Source organism: Carettochelys insculpta, chromosome 9 (assembly GCF_033958435.1).
Source record: "Carettochelys insculpta isolate YL-2023 chromosome 9, ASM3395843v1, whole genome shotgun sequence".
NCBI classification, from domain to species: Eukaryota; Metazoa; Chordata; order Testudines; family Carettochelyidae; genus Carettochelys; species Carettochelys insculpta.
Window position 1 is genome coordinate 17,725,817 of NC_134145.1, and position 17,823 is coordinate 17,743,639.

The window sequence follows — 17,823 nt, forward strand, 5'->3', positions numbered from 1 at the left end:
TAGATACATGAAGGAAAGCACAAGACTAAAGTTAACTAACTTTATTTCTATATTATCTTTGTTCAGAGGATACCAAAATGCCTTTCAAATATTCATAAAGATTTAAAACCCCCACAAGGGAAGCACACACTGCACCTATTTTACTGACACATAAACCGACATTTAAGAAAGGTTAAATGATTTGCTCAAGTTCAGTGGTAGAACTGGAAATATAGCTCAACCCTCTGTTTTAACCACTAGATTACATTGCCTTCCAAATTATTAAAATTCTTAAGTAATAAGAATGGTGTGGTGGGAGTTGGAGAGATTGAATGGAATGGAGTTGCCCTCACATCTGCTAGTGGTGAATTTGACCTGGTGCAAAATAACCCCTCAACTAAACAGAGAAAAACACAAACCATTACAGGATGGGCATCATAATTACCTGAAATGGGAGATGCAAACAGACTCATCTGGCATGTTCCTGTTGTTGGTGAATACAAGTTCACATTTTTCTCTCTGGTCTTTGAAGGAGTTGCTTGATGTGGCTAAACAAAATTTAAAAAATAAAAAAAGAATAAATATATGTTGGGCCATAGAGACCATGTTCCTTATGTAGCCCCGACAATTTCAAGCCCTCCCTCCAACTTCAATTCTCCATCGAATGGTGCCTGTGAGTGCTCCACTCAGGTCTCGCTGCGCCCACAGGGACACATCCCGGAGAAAAATCGTTACTGCACCTTCCCATTTGTGCTCATTAAAGATACTGCAATGCTTTAATCACTGTTCTAGCAGATATTCTTGTGACTATCTATATTTTGTTTATCTAAGTTTCCCCCGCCATTTCAAATGACTATAGTACAGCAGACACACCCCCCCCCGCCCGAGATATACATACTTGAGTTGCGCGTATCTTGGGTTAGTGTGACCCTGAGTGGAGGGGAGCTGGCTAGCCAAGAGTCAGACACCGCCCTTGAGAGGAATGGGTGGCAGAGCCAAGAGTCAGGCTGCTACCCCTGAGAAGAGCAGGGAGACTGCCCGCCACTCACAGGAGACAGGCTCCCCCGAGTTGTGCGAATTTTGACTTATACGGGGTTGCACAAGAACGCAAACCCCACATAAATCAGGGATCTACTGTTTTCCTTTCTTTTTATCCTGAATTGTATTTAATGTTGTTGTGCATAAATGTTCTTCTGGGGCAAGAACCTCACCTCATCTCACCTTTGTTATGCCTAGATTACAGCGATTTGTCGACAGAAGTTTTTGTCAGAAGATATTATCCAACAAAATTCTGTCCACAGATCATGGCCAAACTGTCAAGCAGATCAGAAGAGCGATCCACTTTGTTGACACAAAGTAGCCAGTTTTGTTGACAAAACCCTTTAGTGTAGACATAGTGCTTGACTCCTTGAAACAAAGAGCCAGGACAGTGTAAAGGTTCAAGAGACACTGCTACACTACAGTTGGGTGTGAGCCTCTCAGCCAAGACAGGCAGAATGGTGTGAGCCTGCTAAAAACAGCTGCATGAACATTGTGCCTCTAGCAGTGACTTGAGACAGCCATCTAAGCTCAAGTCCACCCAATCCCCTAGATTTGAACACAGGTTTCTTGTCCGAGTCTTCCCCAGAGCTTCCACATCCACACACACTAGCTCAAGTCTCTTAGCATGAGTCTTCTAGGGCTGCGAGTATTGATCCCAGCTGCAGTGAAGATATATCCTGAAAGCCCATGATATACGTGATGGAGAATTCTCTAGTATAGGAACCTCTTGTATGCACTGGCATAGTAGGGGCAAGGCTGGGAGCAGGAGGGTTGCATTGTGGTAGGGCTGCTACACAAAGGAGAAAGTGTAGAGTCTAAGTTATGTATGGGGCCTCTTCTGTCCTCAGAGTAGCGTTAGTAAGTAGCTGGAGTACATGAGTAAGTAGCTGAAGCTGACATACTCAGATCTCCTTATCACAGTAAGTCTGCAGCTGATGCTTTCCCGTTGACTCCATTTACTTTTCTCGCTCTGGTGGAGTACCAGTGTCAACAGGAGAATGCTTGGTGGTCGATTTATCACATCTAATCAACCCCCCGCTGGACTGATTGCTACTTATTGATCCAGCCTGTAGAATATACGCCATTAGAGAAGAAGTTACATTTCAGCAGTGGGTAGAATAATAAGCACTATCAACTAGTTAATATTTATTTTTTTACATTATCCTAAGTGTTTTTCAGACATGGATTAGTTCTCAGGAGGAGCACTCTTGAGGTTGTAAGTCAAGAGAGACAGTAAACGTGAAAAGAGGAGGATGAGTGTTTACCAAAATGCCTAATGGTCAATTATGTAGCAACCTGCACATAGAAGGATGTTCTCCAGTCATGGTTTATGCCTGACACATACAGATGCCTATTTTGTGTAGCTTTTTTATGAATAGCATTATCATGCACATAAAGGTCCATTTATCTGTTTGTAAGTTCTCTGCCCATGGTGAGAATATGCGTTCCACAGATTAATTATGTTAGGTAAGAATTTCAGTTTTGAATTCACTGCCTTTCAATTTCATTGACTGTCCTCTTGTTCTTGTATTACAGAAAGGGATAAATATGAATGCTCAATTTACCTTCCCAATAACTTTAATACTTCTTTCTTGTCCCCCCTGCATCATTTTCTTTAACAGTCCCAGTCTTTTAATCTATCTTTACACAAAAACCTTTCCATGATGCTCACCATTTTCACTGTCTGGATCTGGACTTTTCTATTTCTGCAAGTCTGTTTTTAACAGGGTATCTGGAAATGGACATAATTTCGGATGACAGAACATTGTTTTATAGAACAGCCTTATATTTTAAGTAGTGCTTTCTATCTCAGTTTTTATGATAATATTTTGGTTGGTTGGTTGATTTTTAGACCATCCTTGCAGACTAACTGAAGTTTTCACTGAACTACCCACAGTGATACATAAGGGGTTTTTTCCATTATGAGCAATGTTTATGAGTTGATCTAGTTCGGCCTTCTAATGTGCATTATTTTGTATTTATTAATATTGCATTTTGATTTGGTGCCCATTCACCTACTTTTCTTATAACCCTTTGAAGTTATTCAATCTTCTCCATAGTTTTGAGTAAGCTAAATAATTTTGTATCATCTGCAGATTTAATAATTTTATATCATCTTTGCATCTATTTTTCCAGTTCATTAATGTTTTAAACAACCTCTGTCCTAGTAAGAAAGATTGGGCTCTCCACTGTTAACCTTTTGCCACATTAAGAGGAACTGAACCCATTACTGCCAGTAAACAGTTTTTCAAGAAATATTAGTTACAAAATACTATCAAGGGTTTATTAGGCATTTAACCAACACCCACTCTATTTTGCAATATGGAAATGCTCGGCGTCCCTGCTGAAGCATCAAGGAGCCCTCTGTGTTTAACCTTAAATGCCTGACATGGAAGCCATCATATTTCTGGATACAAAGGAAGCCTCCTTTGAGCATCTACCTAGGAACAGAGTTACTGCAACACACAACCAGAGCACAATACCTCTGTGGCAATCAGTTTTTCTTTAGGTAAATAGAGTCCAGATCTGTTCCACAGCTGGGTGAATCCTTCCAATATCATAACAATATTACACATTTTTAACAACTTATTCCTAACTTTTTAAATACAGAAACAGAGGTCACTCGGGTGAAGACATAGTGGGAGAAATCTGGCATGTTGTAGCCACAGATATGGTCCTGGGAAATAAAACAGCAGCAGTAGGATAGAGATTCAATCTCTGCAAGAGTATTGGTGCCATATAAATTAAAACTTTATTGTATACAATTTGTATCCCCCTCACCAGTATAGAAACTACTTCAAGTGAATATTTTAACCCATCGTATCCTGAAAAGCTATTGTAAACAAGGGCTTTTATTTCAGTCATTTGGCTGCATAAGGAGAAACTAGTCTGAAATGCAATTCTTCTTTGTTACCACTTCAAAAAAATAACAGCTTTAGGGTAGAAAAAAAAACCTGTGTTCAATTTCAGGCTGGACCACTCATCCACAAAAATGCTACTCCGACCAGAGAAACAGATGCAAAATTACAGGCACAGCTGCATTCTGCACAGAACAAGTTGGGTAATGGTAAGCTAAACTGCTAATTAAATTGCTAATGATTTTTTTTAGTGCCACTGCGGTATTTTGCTATCTTTATTTAAATAAAAAAAAGTATTCAGCATATTTTTAAAATTGCAAGTTTCTATTTTGCTATACATCAATGAGACTTCTAAATATATATCATAATAAACAAATCTCTCTGAAATGATGGTGCCATGTGGAGATTTACTGGAGGCTCATTTACTGACCAGCTATTTCTAATATACTTTTCCACTAATTTTCCTGCTTTCCAAGGCTACCATCCTCACAAACTCCTTCATGTGAGTGTTTGTAGAATAGCCACTGTTGATACGGATCGACAGTAAAGTGACATATGTCATGACATGCTGGCAATGGGAATATACAATGGATACATTTACAAAAAAATAATAGCAACCATACAATTTTATTTTTACTGTGATAACTGTGGTGAAATTTATTGCATTGTTAGTATTTTATTGTTTCATTATGCCAGATTAGCTGAGGGATGTAATTATATCCTTGACATAAAAATGCCTTTAATGTTTTCATTTCAATTTTGCAGCTTATAATATGAAGATTATAACATTATCATAATTCCATATTGTTACATGTACAATTAGATGGCAGAACATTTGCTTCCATAATTAGGGAGCAAATTTCTAATAAAGACTTTCAACAAGGTTCCTAACTCATTCAGTTCTTGGGCAAGCAGTGAAGGTAACCGAAAATATGTTTATTTCTCCGGTTATAGCCAATTTCCTTATGCAGATAAACACTTCACTTTATTGACAAAACACAATAATTTCATGCCAGAAATTTTTAGCAATCACTTCTCCTTTATGAGAGATTTGTAGCTTTTCAGCCAATCTGCTACAATATAACCCTGATGAAATGCTGTGTATTTATGTAAATTCCATATCATTCCAATCACAAAAGTGAATACTTACATTTTCTTTTGGAAAGGTCTCCAAATTCAGTGCTCTCTTAACTCTGCGAAGAGAAGACAGGGAAGTTTTACACTCTTTCAAACATAAAATGCTTAGTAATAGGATACATTAGCTGTGATCTTAAAAGAATTAGTTATGAATACATTAAATCTTCTATGCCATTTCAGGGAAAGTGACCATAGAAACAGCAGCTTTATTAACTGATTCAAAGAACATTGACAAAGGGGCTGTTTTTTTTTTTTTTTGGCCACTGTAACACAAAAGTGCTTGCACTAAAAAACATCCATCCTCATCATATACCAGTTCAAACCAAGATAATGGATCATATATTAAACACAGGCAATTGCCTTGTTCATACAAGCTAATAATTAAAATAATTGTAGACGTGCACTCCAACTTACATACCTTCTGGGCAGGTGTTATAATTATGTTGCCAATAGTAGAAATAATGAATTAAGTATTTAAAAATGGGCGCAGCAAGGTGTAAAAAAAACAGCTCCTCCCATCATTTTAGCTCTTAACATGATTCAATGCTACCAGACTATGACTTAACTGGGGAACAGATGCTCTATGTGTTTACTAGTCCCCAAACCATAAGAAACCGTTTTCTAGTTTTCTTCACTGTACGGATTCAGAAACATGCCAAACTCTCTGTGCAGAATTTGCTCTGCTGAACTGGATGCCCAGCTGTTAATGGCAACCGTAGGAAAGGGAAGCTGAATATTTATAATACTTTATATCGTGCATCTGTCTTCCAAAGAGCAGTCATCAAATTTTTATTGAATGCAGGCTAAATACTCAAAGGAAAGAAAGGTCAACATAAATTAAGACTATTTTACCCAGAGACAACTGCAATGTAAGTACTTTCTTAAAGATTAAACGATAGCTTAAAGCATTATATAACGTAACTAGAAAATTAGGAAAAATCTCTATCAAGTCACTCGATAAGAACTTTATGCATTCATTTCAGACTAAACAAGCTTCACAAATACACTCTTCTTCAAACTGTAACTGCACAGGTTTCATCTTAGAAAATATTGTTTTGGCCCATTAGCAAGCAAGATGAGCTCATTTCAACTATACCATTGATTCCGCTGTATGAGTGTTTCTCAGATTCAAATGTGAAGGAATCGAGAACATGAATTAAAAATCATTTTTGAAATATCATTCATGTAATATTATAGTATGAGACAAAACTTATTTACAATTATTTGTATTTAAAAAAATAGAAAAAACACTATGTTAAAAAATCCAAATGTGTAAGATTTACATTTTTTATATTAAAAAACAACAACAAATTCTTGCCAAGGGACAGTCAAAGGTGTAACAATTTGATGGAATTCTTTACAATGTAGGTGGAGGGGTTGTTTTAATATAGTGACTCATGCTGCTTAAGAAACACAGGCTCCATTATACCTTCCATCCCAGTGGCAGCAGAAAAACACATGCATTAATACATTCCCTCTTTGCTCCGGGGGGCAATGTATTTGCATGTTATATTAAGGCATCCCTGCTAGCTCTACACTTCTGATTTTATGTTATGATGGAAGTTTTTATGATGGACTTTAAAGGGAACTGGAAGACAAAATACTGCAGAAGCTGGACTTGAGGTAGCTTTATTATGAAAATAAATGAAAACTGCATGAACATCCTAAATTACAGGGATTTAGGAAATTTCTCAGAGAAAAAGAAGTGGTGTGATCAGCCCCATGTTATTTAAAACATGTCAGATATTATCTAGAAAGAATTCTAACAGACCCAAATTTACCTCTGTTGCCCTATGGAACCTCTGTAAGGCCCTTAAGGTATTCAACGGCAGAGGCTCAATGCCATTGGAACCGAGCCTTCCCTCTGTCAAGAACCATGTGGTAGCTGCAGCACAACATTCCCCCCACATTAAAAGAAGTCACGCACAGGTGTATTCCTCTGCATGCTACTCTCCTAAACTTAAGCCCTACAGTGACTGGCAATGGGAGGATTGTGAAGTCTGTAAGCTTTAGTCACGGACCAGCAGGTAGGCGGTGGACAGAATATCAATTTTTCTGTTTTGAGGACTAAGGTGGTACAACAGTCCAGCTGCTGCACCCATGACTGAACTGCCCAATTTAGGATCTGCTCCGCTCATCTCACATGGGGAGGGGGCTAGAAAAGGTGCCGTGAACATAGTCCACTTCAGCCACCCTAACTGGATAAATGTGTCTAGTGGGTTCACCTCTATGTGGTCAAAATCAAACAGTAAACTTTGGAACATAGAACATTAGAACTCTAATGGACAACCCAGAAAGTGGGTAACCCGAAAGATGCATGGTAATTATCACCTGCAAGCTGCAACTATTCGACATCGATATAGCTTCCCTGGCAGAAATATGTAGACCACCACAGCTAAGACAAGAAAGCAGAGGGCACACATTTTTCTGGAAAGGAATCCCAAAGGAAGAAAAATGAATTAATGGAATAGGATTTGACATCAAAAATGAACTGACAAAGATTCTACTTGAAGTCCTCGCCAGCATCAATGAGCTGCTTGAAGCTTGCCAAAAACCAATAGGTAACTGTCATCAGTGCTTATGTACCAACTCTAGATGCTGAAGATGACGTGAAGGAGAAGTTCTACACCCAACTGAACACATTGCCAAGCAAGACAAGATTATTCTCTTGAGGGATTTCAATGCCTGGGTTGGAAGACAGTCTCTCTGGCAGACTACATTCGGAAAGAATGAGATGGCCACAGCAACTCCAATGGAGTGCTCCTGCGTATGAAATGTGCGGAATACGAGCTTGTCATCACAAACACCCTCTTCCGCCTAAAAACAAGTTTAAGACTTCATGGCAACATGCTTGATAGAAACACTGGTACCTTATAGACTATGTCATCATCCACACTCAGGATTGATGTGATGTCCTTCTCACACATGCAATGACTAGTGCTGATGACTGGTGGAACAATCACCACCTTATCTGATCCACAATTGTGATTAGGATTGTCATCAAATGGAGAAGTCAGAGGAAACAGGTCCAAAGAAAAATCAACATACCAGGCTTGAAGGAACCCATCAGACGAAGTCACTTCCAGATAGTGCTCCAAGGGAAACTGCAGATAGTACACCCTGAACATGTGGGAGAACACTGGTGTCAACTGAAAAATGCCATCATTGGAATTTGTGGAGAAACCATTGGCTACCAGTCCAGGAAGCATCAGGACTGATTTGATGAGAACAATATGAAAATTGAGAGCCTGACTGAGGCAAAAAGGAAAGACTTTAGGGCCTGGCAAAGTGACATCAACTGCACAGCAAAGACAGAAGTACTTGCAAAGGCCAAGGCAGAAATCCAACGTAAAACAAGAACTCTGGAAAAACCAGTGGTGGCCTGACAAGGTGCAAGAATGCCAGCATCTTGCAGACATCAACGAAACAAGAGATTTCTTTGATGCTACCAAAGTTGTTTATGGACCAAGAAACCATGGAATCAATCCCCTAAGATCAAAGGATGATACCTAACTCTTGAAAGAAAATGAAGCCACTGCTTCTCGCTGGAGAGAGCACTATAACAAGCTCTTGAACTGTCCCTCCACCGTGGTCGAATCCCTTGACCAAATCCATCAGCAACTGCTTAGGGATGATCTTGCAACACTTCCTACCCTGAGTGAGATCCAAGCTGCCATCAAAGCAATGAAGTGCAACAAGGCAACTGGATTAGATGGACTCTCCACTGAAGTCTTCAAAGAAGGTGGGCCAGAGCTCCACAAACAACTCCACCTCCTGATTCTCAAGATCTCGGATAGGGGGCAGATGCCACAAGATTTCAGAGATATGCTGATCGTCAATCTCTTCAAGAAGGGCAAGAAGTCGGACTGTGGAAACTACCATGGCATCTCCCTCCTTGCAGTGGCAGAGAAAATCTTAGCTCAAATCCTTGCAAACTGATGCCTGCCACTCTCAGAAGAAATACTCCCAGAATCCCTGTGTGGTTTCCAACAATTCTCAGGAACAGTGGACATGACTTTCCCCACCCAGCACTGAAAGAAAAATGTTGCAAACAAAACCAAGCCTTACACATGAGTTTCATCAAACTGACCAAAGCATCTGACTCAGTCAATTGTAGCACCCTGTGGACCATCCTTGTCAAAGATTGTCAGCCCCAAAAATTTCACTAGCATCTTGAGGCTGCTTCATGACAGGACTGCCACAGTACTGAGCAACAACAGATCCCAAAGCAACCCCTTTGAGGTCAAAACAGGAGTCAAACAAGGCTGCGACATTGCCCTTTCACTGTTCTGCATCTTCATCACCAGCACCATTCACCTCATTGATGGCAAGCTTTCAGATAGCGTGAAAATTGTCTATAGAATGAACTGGAAGCTTTCCAATCTCAGGAGACTGAAGGCTAAAAGCAAGAGCTCCACGACCTCAATCATGGAGCTCCAATATATGGATGACAACATGGCTGCTGTTTTTTCTCCAGCAGCCCTTCAGACCATTTTATGAAGTATATGAGACTCTCAGCCTCTCACTGAACATTAAAAAGACCAAGGTGCTCCAGCAGTCCTCGCTGATGGGACAATCTCATGTACATTCTATTGAAGTCAATGGAGAACTGCTGGAAAATGTGGAGCACTTCCCATACCTTGGAAGTCATCTTTCTGCTAAAGTCAACACTGATGTAGAAATCCAGTACCATCTAAGCCATGAAAGCGCTGCTTTTGCCTGCCTGAGACAAAGGGTATTCAAGAACCAGGACATCCATCCCAAGATAAAGCTCCTTGTATACTGCACAGTAGTCATTCCAATGCTACTGTATGCATGTGAAACCTGGATAACATACAAGCATCACTGGAAGGCACCTGAACAATATCATCAACGCTGCCTCAGGAGAATCCTAAATATATCTTGGGAGGATAGGCACACAAAGACTAGCATCTTGGAAGAGTCGAAAATGACCAGCATTGAGGCCATTAACATTCATTCACAACTTTGTTGGACTGGTCAAGTGGTTTGGATGTTTGATCAGTGCCTCCCAAAACAGAGTCTGTTTTCCAAGTTGGAGGAAGAACAGAGGGACCCTGGGGGCCAGTGGAAGCAATATAAGGACATGCTGAAGGCACACATGAAAAAGTACAGCATCGATGTTGACACTTGGGAGAACCTTGCCCAGGACCGTCCCCAGTCAAGAACAGTAATATGTGAGGGGCGGGTGCAATTTGAGAGGTCCCGCAGCAGTGCAGATGAGGAGAAGCAGAGAAGAAGAAAAGAGCATCAAAAACTGTCCTGCACGCCTCCAACAGCTCCCAACGCCTGCCCCTTCTGTGATAAGACCTGTGGCTCCAGAATTGGGCTGACCAGCCATTGATGGACTCACAAATAGGAGGGTGACAGGAAGACGTCCTATTCATTATCAAGTGACCACCAAGAGTAAGTAATGAGAGCATGAAGACTTCAATAAGGAAAGTACATTTTTAGTTTGAGTTCATCTCTCTTGTTAGTGGAAATACATATACATTAAAAAAGTATCTTTTATTTAGTTTTCACCCAAATCCCAGTGTGAAAACAGCATTGAAAGTGAGGAAATACATATGTCATCTTTTTGTATAAATTTGGGCTATAAATTTTTAGCCCAATGCAGTCTGATGTCACAGTAAGACAACATAAGACTTCAAAAATTTTTAGTTGTAACTGACTTTTCAAACAGTCACATTGCTAAAATCTCTATTTGGCTCTTAGCAGAAAAACAAGTAAATCGTATTTACATATTAGCAAAATAGGAAGGACTAAAAGGAAAAATGGCATGCCAACTGGGAAAGCTTGAAGAAAGAACTATTCTCCAGGTTCAAACAAACATAAAAGACAATGCAACAAGTAAAATAAGGAATGTATTCAAGTAAAGGTTGAACCTCTGTAGTCCAGAATTCTCTTGTTTGGCATGATTTTAGTTAGTTTATCATGGTGTGGCTAAGTTTTCTGTGGTCCCATACAGTTTGTTTGCAGCCACCAGTGCCGGCTCTCAAGATTCCCTGCTGTTGTTTATCCGTAATTAACCACTTACATGTCTTTCAAGAGCCCAGTGAGCAATGGAAGTGTTGGTAATGCTGCTAAACAATATCAGGTTCCCGTGGTTTGGCAAATTGTCTCATTCAGCACTGGTCAGGTCCCATGGGTGCTGGACTACAGAGGTTCAACCTGTACTGCAATCCAAGGTTAGTACATGTCACAAGAGGTTTAGAATGATTATTGTTTGAGATCATAAAAAAAAGCCACATCCATCATTTTTCTCTCTTATTTCAGGTGCTAGAATAGAATTCTAATTTGGGCTTGAAGAAACCTATTCCAGTTGTCAACAATAGCTTTGACGTGACTAACAAATATAGGGGCCAAAGGCACCAATTACTGAAGAATTTAATTTTCACTAAATATCAAATCTAATGTAAAGGAAATCTATAGTTGCGAAGATAGCTATCTATGAACAGACTACAAATGGATGCAGTGCTGTCTGTCCAGATCCAAAAGCAGACTGCCCCAGGGCCTTCACTGTTACTCATAGTCTTGCTAAACTGGTTTTCAGAAACCTCTGCTGTTTCTTGAGAAGTGAGCAACAGGAGAGGAAGGAACTAGAGCTACTGAAGCAGAAAGGATCAGGAAAAAATCTGTGGAAATGCGATATAGTGGAGATGAATCCTTTTAACTGCAGGCAAGAAGAGCCCAGAGCAGCTACCACTATTACATCTCAAATATTTTCTCACTTTCACAGGCATGAAAAAGCCATAAGCACTTTACCTCCATGTTCTTCTATACCACCATTTAGCCAAGAAATTATTACGCCACAGAAGAGGGATTCTGAACCTTTTTCTTACAAGGCTCTCCACTGCCCCCCCCAACATGCTACAAAAAAATCTATGGCCCACCTGTGTTAGAATAACTGGTTTTATGCATACAAAACCAGGGCCAACATTAGGGAACAGCAACTAAGGCAGTTGTGTGGGCACCCCCAAACAAAGCTCTGTTGCTCAGGCTTCAGCCCTGGATGACAAGCCATATGGCCCTGGCTTTCAGCCCCATGTGGTGGGCCTTCAGTTGTCTTCCCTGAGTCCCAGTATGTCTAACACTAGCTCTGCTTGGTGGACCTTCTGAAACCTGCTGTCCCCATCACCCTAGGAGTCCCAGATCACTTCCTGAGAACCAATGCAACAGAAGATTAGAGTTAGATAACTAGTACAGTAGACCCCCAACGTACACGTAGGTTGCATTGCTGGGCAACCACGCATAAGCGAATTTCATGTAAGTCATGACTGGGTGGGGGACGGACCATGCTGCCTTCCATCCCCTGGTCCTGGCTGCACCTGGACCCCTACTCCCGTGAGCAGAGGGCAGCCCAGAACCAGGCAGCTGCCTAGCTCCTGGCTCCCCTCCACTTCAGGCTGCTGCACTGGTCAGTTTCAAGTGGCAGAGAGGCAGCAGCCAGGCTGCCACCTGGCTCCCAGCTCCTCCCTAGTCCCCAGAGCTGGGAGCCAGGCTGCCATCTGGTTTTGGGCTCCCAGCAACTCCTGGGAGCTGGGAAACTGACCAGTGCAGCAGTGCTGGTCAGCTTGCTGGCTCCTGCAAATGGAAGGGAGCTGGGAGCCAGGGTGTTGCCTGGTTCCTGGCTCCCCACCATTCCCAGGAGCCATAAAACTGAACAGTGGAGCAGCACTGGTCAGTTTCCCAACTCCCGCAAGCAGAGGGGAGCTGGGAGCCAGGATGCTGCCTGGTTCCTGACTCCCAACCACTCCCTCAGCAGCACTGCCCTGGTTCCTGCAACTGCAGGCTGCCCTGGCTTCCGGCTTCCCACCAGTCACAATTTCGACTCACATTACTGCTAGAAATAAGTAAGTCGAAATTGTGTAAGTCAGGGGTCTACTGTAGCTTCACCTGGGTTCCAAGAAGTTAACTGACTTGTCCTAGTGACTTGGTGAGTAGCCTGGTAATCAAACTCATGAATCCTCGCTTAAACTCCTCTAATAATTAAAATATCTGTGCCCTAAATAATGGTAAAAAATCTTGCCTTTGGGTTAACATTATATACAAAACTGGTATTTGCAGGAAAACATTAGTCATGTAAAAATTCAGAGATGCCAGTTTGTTTGGCAGACTTGTTTAACTGTTTTAAATCTGCTCTTCATAGCCACTAAACATCCCACAAAACTTTTCAAGTAGGGGCATACAGTCCCATTCAACTGGCTAAGTAGTTAAACACTAGACCTACAGGGGTTGCTCTAGCACAGTTGGATTCCCTGTGGGCAGGGGTACTCCAGCCAGGCCAAAGCACCCTGGTGGTGGTGCACTCTTGCCCAGCCAGAACAGTCTCTGTATACAGCAGGAGAGCCACTCCTCTCTCCAGCCACCCATCACTCTTTCCCAGCCACCACTCCCCTCCTGTGCTGCAAGACAGGGGATACTACAGCCTGGTTGGAGTGCCTCGACCCATGGTGGCCCTGGAGCAACCTTCTGCCCAATGTGGAAAGCCGGTTGATCCAGCCCAAACCAGTTAACCATAACCAGTAAGCTTCATCCCTTTAGGATGAGGCTTGTAGGTTAACTGGTTAAAACTGAACAGCACAAGTAAGGGTTTTTTTCTGATGTTCTGAACCAAAATCTCTTCCAACCCTGAGACAGTTCACTGTGATGTGGGCTGTTTAGAAGACACCATGGCTGAATTTTATTGACCTCCTTTTTCGAAAAACTTAATGTTTTCAAACTGGCGTAGCTGCACCTTAAGCACTGAAATAGGTAGTCTGCCTCTCAGAACACTGAGGAGCCAATGGACTGCAGGGGATGCTCCAGGGAACAGCCATTTATTGGTGCCGAGCTTTAAGACAACTGATCTGCCCTCATTGTTCAAGATATGGGTGCACGGTGGATTTATATAGAGGCAATATGATATTTGCTGATAATTTATCTAGCTACAGATTGAACCTCTCTAATCCCGCACTCTATTGTCCAGCAACATCCATAATCTGGTATGATTTTAGTTGGCTGGATGACCACTTAATCGTGGGCTTGGCCAAGTTTCCTGTGGTCCCATAAACTTTGTTTATAGCCACCAGTCCTAGCATTCAGGGATCTGTGCTGTTATTTAGCTCTAATTTACCCCTAAATGTTTTCTACTATCCCAGTAAGCAGTGGAAGCATTAGTATTGTACTCGGCAAAGGTCCAGCAAATTTTCTTGTCCGACACCAACCAGGTCCTTAGGGTGCCGGATTACAGAAGGTTCAACATTTTAGGCAGCCCCAGGTTGAAGAGTTTAGCCACAGCCTCTCCAGCCCTTTCCAAGCTGACTTGCGGACGGAAGAGAAGCCTTGGTTTCAAGTCAGTGCCAGTGTCTCCCAGCTCCTGCCTTTGTCCCCCCAACCCCAAATCCTACCCTCTGCCCTGTCCCCTCACCGCCCCAGATCCTACCCTCCGCCCAGTTCCCAGATCCAACCCGGCCCCAGGCCGGTCCTTCCCGCCCACAGCGCCTACCCCCACCCCCACGATCCAGTCCTCGCGCGCCCACCGCAGCTCTGCCCCGGACCTCCGGCTTCCCCCCGCCCATGCTCCGGGCTGCCCTGGCCCGCGACCTACGGCATGATAGCAGCGCTGCCGCCGCTCCTGCGTCTCCGGGACTTCCCGCCCGCCGTGTCCCACCCAACCCCCACCGGCTGGAAACACCGTCCGGGCAGGCCGGAGGCGGTGACGGCGACAGAGCCGGGCCGGGGAAAGGAGCGACACCGGGAGCCGCCCAGGTCAGCACTTGGCTGGGGATTACCCCATCCGGCTCGGCGCTCGTGCCCGCGGCCCGCCCCGCGCGCGGGCTGTGAGGGAGCCGCGGGGCCGGGCATGTCCGAAAGGAAAGCGGGAGGAGGGCGCACAATGCCCCCGCCGCCCCCTGGCAACAGGCTCTGCGGCCCAGTCCGGCTGTGCTGCTAACCGCGCTGCCCTGGAGCTGGAGCGTGCGGGGCTGAGCCCCGGGGCGCGGGAGGGAGATTGTGTGGATCGCCCCGCCTCCCACCTCGGGTGGGGACCGCATGGAAACGCGCGGGACCGTGGGCGCTACGGCAGAGGCTTCGGAAGAGACTCCAGGGCACGAGGGAGCGTTTGCCTCCCCTAGCAGGGAGGGGCACGGCCTGGACAGTGCATCCTAGAACAACAAGAAGCCTTGCGGCACCTTATAGGCTAACAGATATTTTGGAGCATAAGCTTTCGTGGGCAAAAGGGGTCTTTGCCCACGAAAGCTTATGCTCCAAAATATCTGTTAGTCTGTAAGGTGCCAAGCGGGTCTTTGCCCACGACAGCTGCTGCTCCAAAATATCTCTTAGTCTATAAGGTGCCACAGGACTTCTTGTTCTCGAAGCTACAGAGTAACGTGGCTTCCTCTCTGATACAATGCATCATAGAAGCGATCACCAAAATGTCGGGCTGGCCAGGGTGTGGCCTAGGAGAGGGCATATTGTCCACCCCACCCCCCCATGCAGCAGGGCAGGGAGAAAGGGAAACACAGGCCACGTCCGGCTATTGTTGTCTAAGCCATTTCTTAAGTATCTCCGAGCATGGGGAGGCCCTGATCTCCTTTGGAAGCCCATTCCCGTGCTTGACTACCCCAGAAGTTAGAAAGTTTCTCCTGCCAGCCAACCTAAATCTCCTTTGTTGCAGATTAAACTGATTACTTGTCCAATTTTTGCTGAGCCCGAAGGACAACTGATTACCATTCCCTTTATAAGCTTCCTTAACGTATTTGAAGCCTGTTATGAGATCCTATTTCAGTCTTCTTTTCTCGGAAATCTTGGGGAGAAGTTAGGTCATCTAGTCCCTCCCATGCCCTCTGATGCACAATGTTCCTTATTGTGTACATATATTTTAGTCCTTCATCATTTGCCCAGTTGAGATTTTAATGACCTACGCTGTAGAGCTTGCACTAGTTCCAGTGGAAAACTATTTCACACTAGACTTCAAATAACATTGGCAGCACCTTTGTGCCTAGCTGTTGTGTAAATAATAAATCAGTTGGTAATGAGTGGGATGAGGGGCATAAACAACAGTTCATATTTTATAAAGCTAGTTACTGGAAAATTAACATTTATTCTCCTTTTCCTCCTTGACTTTAACCCACTTCCATTTTGTGAGTGTAAGGTTGGTGCTTAATTATAGTGACACCCGTTTGCAATAACCAGACTGCATCACTTTGTCCCTGTGGGGTCCTTCTAATGCCAGTGTAATATGAAAGTGTCAGGCAGGCGGGCTGTGTATTATAAATAGGGTACTTCATCCATGATAAGCGATTATTATCTTTCTTTCCCAAGTGGAAAAGACCTATATAACTCAAGAAAGTGCAAGCGATTTAGCCCTCCTGAGTAAGAATCCAATGAGTCCTGAAGGGGACCCTACCTAGGTAGTTATCTTGTTTTTGAACTTGAGGTGTTCAATTTATTACACAGGACTATATTTTCAGAAGTCAACACTGGATAAAATAATGTTAGAGGCTGTTAGACCAACAGTATAGCACAATTTAGTGTCCCTCTGTGATGGCCTTCTGAAAACCTTAATCACCTTTGGTAAAGATGAAAGCAACTGTTAAAGTTCAGAGCTGTTTATGAGAAAAGGTGTTACTGCCTTGAATTATTTCAATTATTTTTTAAAAATCTGGCTTTTTCCCACTCCATTTTGTGCAATTTTGTGGTAATACTGTTGTAGTTTAAAGTCCTAAATTTTGCAAACACTTACGCCATGCTAAGTATTCAAATAATGCCATTGATTGAAATGGATATGCTGAATTTTATGTGTTTGAAGCATGCATGTGTAAAATTTTGACAGTGTTGCCACTGTGTTAGACATGTTCTTTAAGAAATTATAGTAAAGGAAAAGTCTTCTGACTATGGGCTTTACACCAGACTAAGCAATATTATTAATGTATTTATTTTTTTATCGTGAATGTAATTTTTTTTCCTAGTAGACTTTCTCTGCTGAAATAGTGTGGAACCGATGAGCCTAATGGTATCTAAACCTGCTGGATTTTCAGATTTGGGACGATGAGTAAGCCTAGTGATAAAAGCATGACAGAGACATCAAACTATAATCTTTCAATGCACAATCACTTTTACTAAGTAGGTCTCTGGATACAGTAAGTCTCTAGTAATAAAAAGCTTGCAAAAAAGCCAAAATAGACACCATACAACATGAGGACTTTTAATACATGCATTTAATTTAAATGTTTACCTTGTTATCACTGTTCTCCTTTTCCTGTCTTCCTGACCTTTCCAAATACATGCTATAGCTACATAATACATTTTGTGTTAAATCTATTAGCTTTTTGAGTCTGAAATTGCATCTCATTCTGTACAGTACCTAATCTAATTGTGGTGGGGGGTTCGTAACTTGGTAGGGCTGCTTTATGTTACCCTTACACCTGTGCGGTGTTACTGAGGTCAGTCAGACTCTGGGAATAAAGACCTGTGCCCTGAACACTTTGTATGATCTTTGTGTCCCTTTAGCTAAAGTTCCAATCAGCTTTGAAACTCAGACTCTCATAATTTCTTTGGGATACTAGGATTTAGGCACTCATTTATTTACGACAGGTTGAACAAATGTTCCATCCTGGATGTCTTTATCAGTTGCTCACTGTGAAAATGTTGCCTGTTTCTTTGTGTTTTAAGCAGTCATTTACAAAGTGGTGAAAAACCATATTCCACACACTTTCCACACTATTAGGGTGTCTCCAGATCAGCATCTTTCCCTTAAAGTATTCCACTATTACTACTACCTAGTTCAACCAGTAGCGCTAATAATGGG

At 42.7% G+C, this 17,823-nt stretch overlaps 2 protein-coding genes across 8 annotated transcripts in view; one reads left to right on the forward strand and one right to left on the reverse strand.

Annotated features, from left to right (window-relative positions):
• Positions 1-14,700, reverse strand: part of ITGB3BP (integrin subunit beta 3 binding protein) — a 53,701-nt gene extending 39,001 nt beyond the window's left edge. Inside the window, exons 1-3 of the mRNA XM_075002464.1 lie at positions 14,623-14,700; positions 5,029-5,071; positions 425-527 (exon numbers count right to left, since the gene is read on the reverse strand). Coding sequence (XP_074858565.1) covers positions 425-527; positions 5,029-5,071; positions 14,623-14,627 — 151 coding nt within the window. The 5' untranslated portion in view covers positions 14,628-14,700. The remainder of the gene's footprint in view (positions 1-424; positions 528-5,028; positions 5,072-14,622) is intronic.
• EFCAB7 (EF-hand calcium binding domain 7) overlaps positions 14,650-17,823 on the forward strand; it is a 44,321-nt gene continuing 41,147 nt past the window's right edge. The window contains exons 1-2 of one of the 7 annotated variants that reach the window (XR_012646551.1): positions 16,340-16,426; positions 16,988-17,067. Coding sequence is in view for 2 of the 7 variants with exons in the window: in XM_075002461.1 (XP_074858562.1) it covers positions 17,064-17,067 (4 nt within the window). In the remaining 5 variants the exon portion in view is untranslated. Of the gene's footprint in view, positions 14,784-16,339; positions 16,427-16,987; positions 17,068-17,823 lie in introns of those variants that run through there. The other 6 variants (XM_075002461.1, XM_075002455.1, XM_075002458.1 and 3 more) reach the window with 6 other exon arrangements.